Source organism: Gymnoscopelus microlampas (assembly GCF_963454915.1).
Source record: "Gymnoscopelus microlampas genome assembly, chromosome: 10".
Taxonomy (NCBI): Eukaryota; Metazoa; Chordata; class Actinopteri; order Myctophiformes; family Myctophidae; genus Gymnoscopelus; species Gymnoscopelus microlampas.
The window spans coordinates 33,168,664-33,170,871 of record NC_139947.1 but is presented as its reverse complement, the minus strand read 5'-3'; the positions used below and the strand labels follow the sequence as shown (position 1 = coordinate 33,170,871).

At 45.0% G+C, this 2,208-nt stretch overlaps 1 protein-coding gene across 1 annotated transcript in view; it reads left to right on the top strand.

The window, feature by feature from the left end:
- Window positions 1-538: 538 nt before the first annotated feature.
- Window positions 539-2,208, top strand: part of samd11 (sterile alpha motif domain containing 11) — a gene marked incomplete at its 3' end in the record, with an annotated part of 123,834 nt that continues 122,164 nt past the window's right edge. Inside the window, exon 1 of the mRNA XM_084068726.1 lies at window positions 539-1,678. Within this exon, the coding sequence (XP_083924852.1) occupies window positions 943-1,678 (736 nt within the window). The 5' untranslated portion in view covers window positions 539-942. The remainder of the gene's footprint in view (window positions 1,679-2,208) is intronic.

Sequence of the window (2,208 nt, the reverse complement as noted above, 5' to 3'; positions counted from 1 at the left end):
TTTTGACTCACCTCCAACTAACCACTAATGTAGGTCTATGTGTACGTCCGTCATATGTGCTTGTTTTGCTTCTCGACTTGTGTTTTCTATGCATCTGCGCTGCAACATTTGCTCAATGAGGACAATAAGCATCTTTTCTATTCTATTTTCTGCGGTTATTATTGATGTAAGGAATACAAAACAACCTAGAACCACACATAAAAACAATAATCTCAAATAAATCATCATAATTTATTCACTTTAATTAGTGAAGTTAATCTGCTTTTATTGAAACTAGCTGTATAAGGAACATTGTCTGTCTGCAATTACTCTGGCTGGTCTAAATTTGACTTCTTCGTTTTCAGCGTTATTAATAACAGCTCCTTCCGTTTTGTGCACTAAAACGACGTCCCTCGCGGACCCCCCTTATCGTTTTGGCGCTTGCCAAGCCTCCGCTGTTTAAATGGGCCAAGTTGAGAAGCGGCGGAGAGTGCAAATCTTGTTTGGTCTGGGTCTATGAACTTCAGCGTGACTTTAACGACATACATAGGGTTAAAAACAACTGCTTTGAAAGTTTTCTGAACATTCTTCATTTTGCGCAAATATAATTTAAGCGTTTTAAGGCATTATGCGACTAATTAGGATTTCAGGCTATAGGACAAATAAATCAGGGTTAATAGCTGTTAATTCTATCTAGATCTACTTCTTTTTGTCCTAAGTAGATATTACATGTTTATTCTAAATCTAAAATCCCCATACAAAATAATTGCGCCTATTATTTTGATTGGAAGGTGAATAATTTTGTTCATATAAAATTAGAACTGGATATATTGTTATTAACTATTTCAACACAGCTGTTCCTATATAAACGAACTTGAGTTGGAAACTATGACGGGTCAATGTGTATGATCACTATCTAGGTAGGTATAACATAATGGCCGGGGCTGCTAAGGGCTGCCCAGCATGTCAGGTATTAACAGAGCGAGTCTGATTAAATGTGGGAGGCAGGAGCGCGGCGTCAGGAGCCGTCATGCGAGCGGAGCTGTGAGCCATCAGGCGGAGAGCTGGAAACCACTGAATGGCAATCTGTCACACGGCGACACGGGAGTCGTGCGTAAAACAAAGTGGCGCGTCTTCAAGTCTGGGTCTGATGACCAACTCGTAGAAGGCGACGACGCTCAAGTTGGGTCGGACCAGCCGCTGATCACTTGTTACCGGCGCTGCCTGGCTACCACTAACATGCCTGCCATCAAAAAGGAGAGACTGGATGGGGACGACATGGCATTGGCTGCGTTCAACCAGCCCGAATACCTGGCCCCTTTAAATGCCACCACCATCCCTGTAGTGACCCCTCATCCGCCACCCTACGACCACATCTTCGCCCATCACCGCGCGTACTTGGGGCTCCACCACGACTCGGCGTTGCATCACCAGCACCTCCATCATCATCACACGGACGACTTGATGCTGGAGAGGTTCTCCTCCATCCCCGACTTTCAGCCGTTCTTTGACAACGGGGAGCCGTGCATCGAGGTGGAATGCGGGGAAAACAAGGCTTTGCTTTACATCAATAAACTGTGTCAAGGTAGTAAGGGACCTTCGATTAAATACCGGGGCGAGTGGCTCACTCCGAACGAGTTCCAGTTTGTCAGTGGAAGGGAGACTGCCAAAGATTGGAAACGGAGTATAAGACACAAAGGTAAGGGCACGGCATGCGTTCATTCATTGGTTCATTGGTTATTGAGGGGACATCTTTCCTCTGTGTAGCGAGTACTTTTAAAACATCGTTTTTATTTGGATCGGAACTTGCATGGTTCTCCTGGTTTTTGGTGGTGCGTTTCGCAGTGAAAGGGTTACAGCAGATACAGTGCGTAAGGAGACAGCTGAGGAAAGGCGCAGATCCTCACTGTGTCCTCGGAGGATTTGACACAGACCGTAAAAACCAAACCTGGACCAAACCAAAGTCTGGAGTATACACTGGGACCGAGGTGAAACGCACTAATACTTTAGATTATACAATGTTAAGGCATCTGTGATGCTTTCTTCTGTATGGGGGGTGAAACGTAACGTTCCGTGTGAGTGCAGCTACACTTGTGCATGCATGGGGTGTTGACACTTTCACGGACGGATCGCATGTTCAGCGTGTGAGATATTTCAGAAAATTATTGTTTTGATCTAGACCGGTCGTTTACGTCAGAGAGGCTGTTTAATGTTGGGTTATGATCGCCT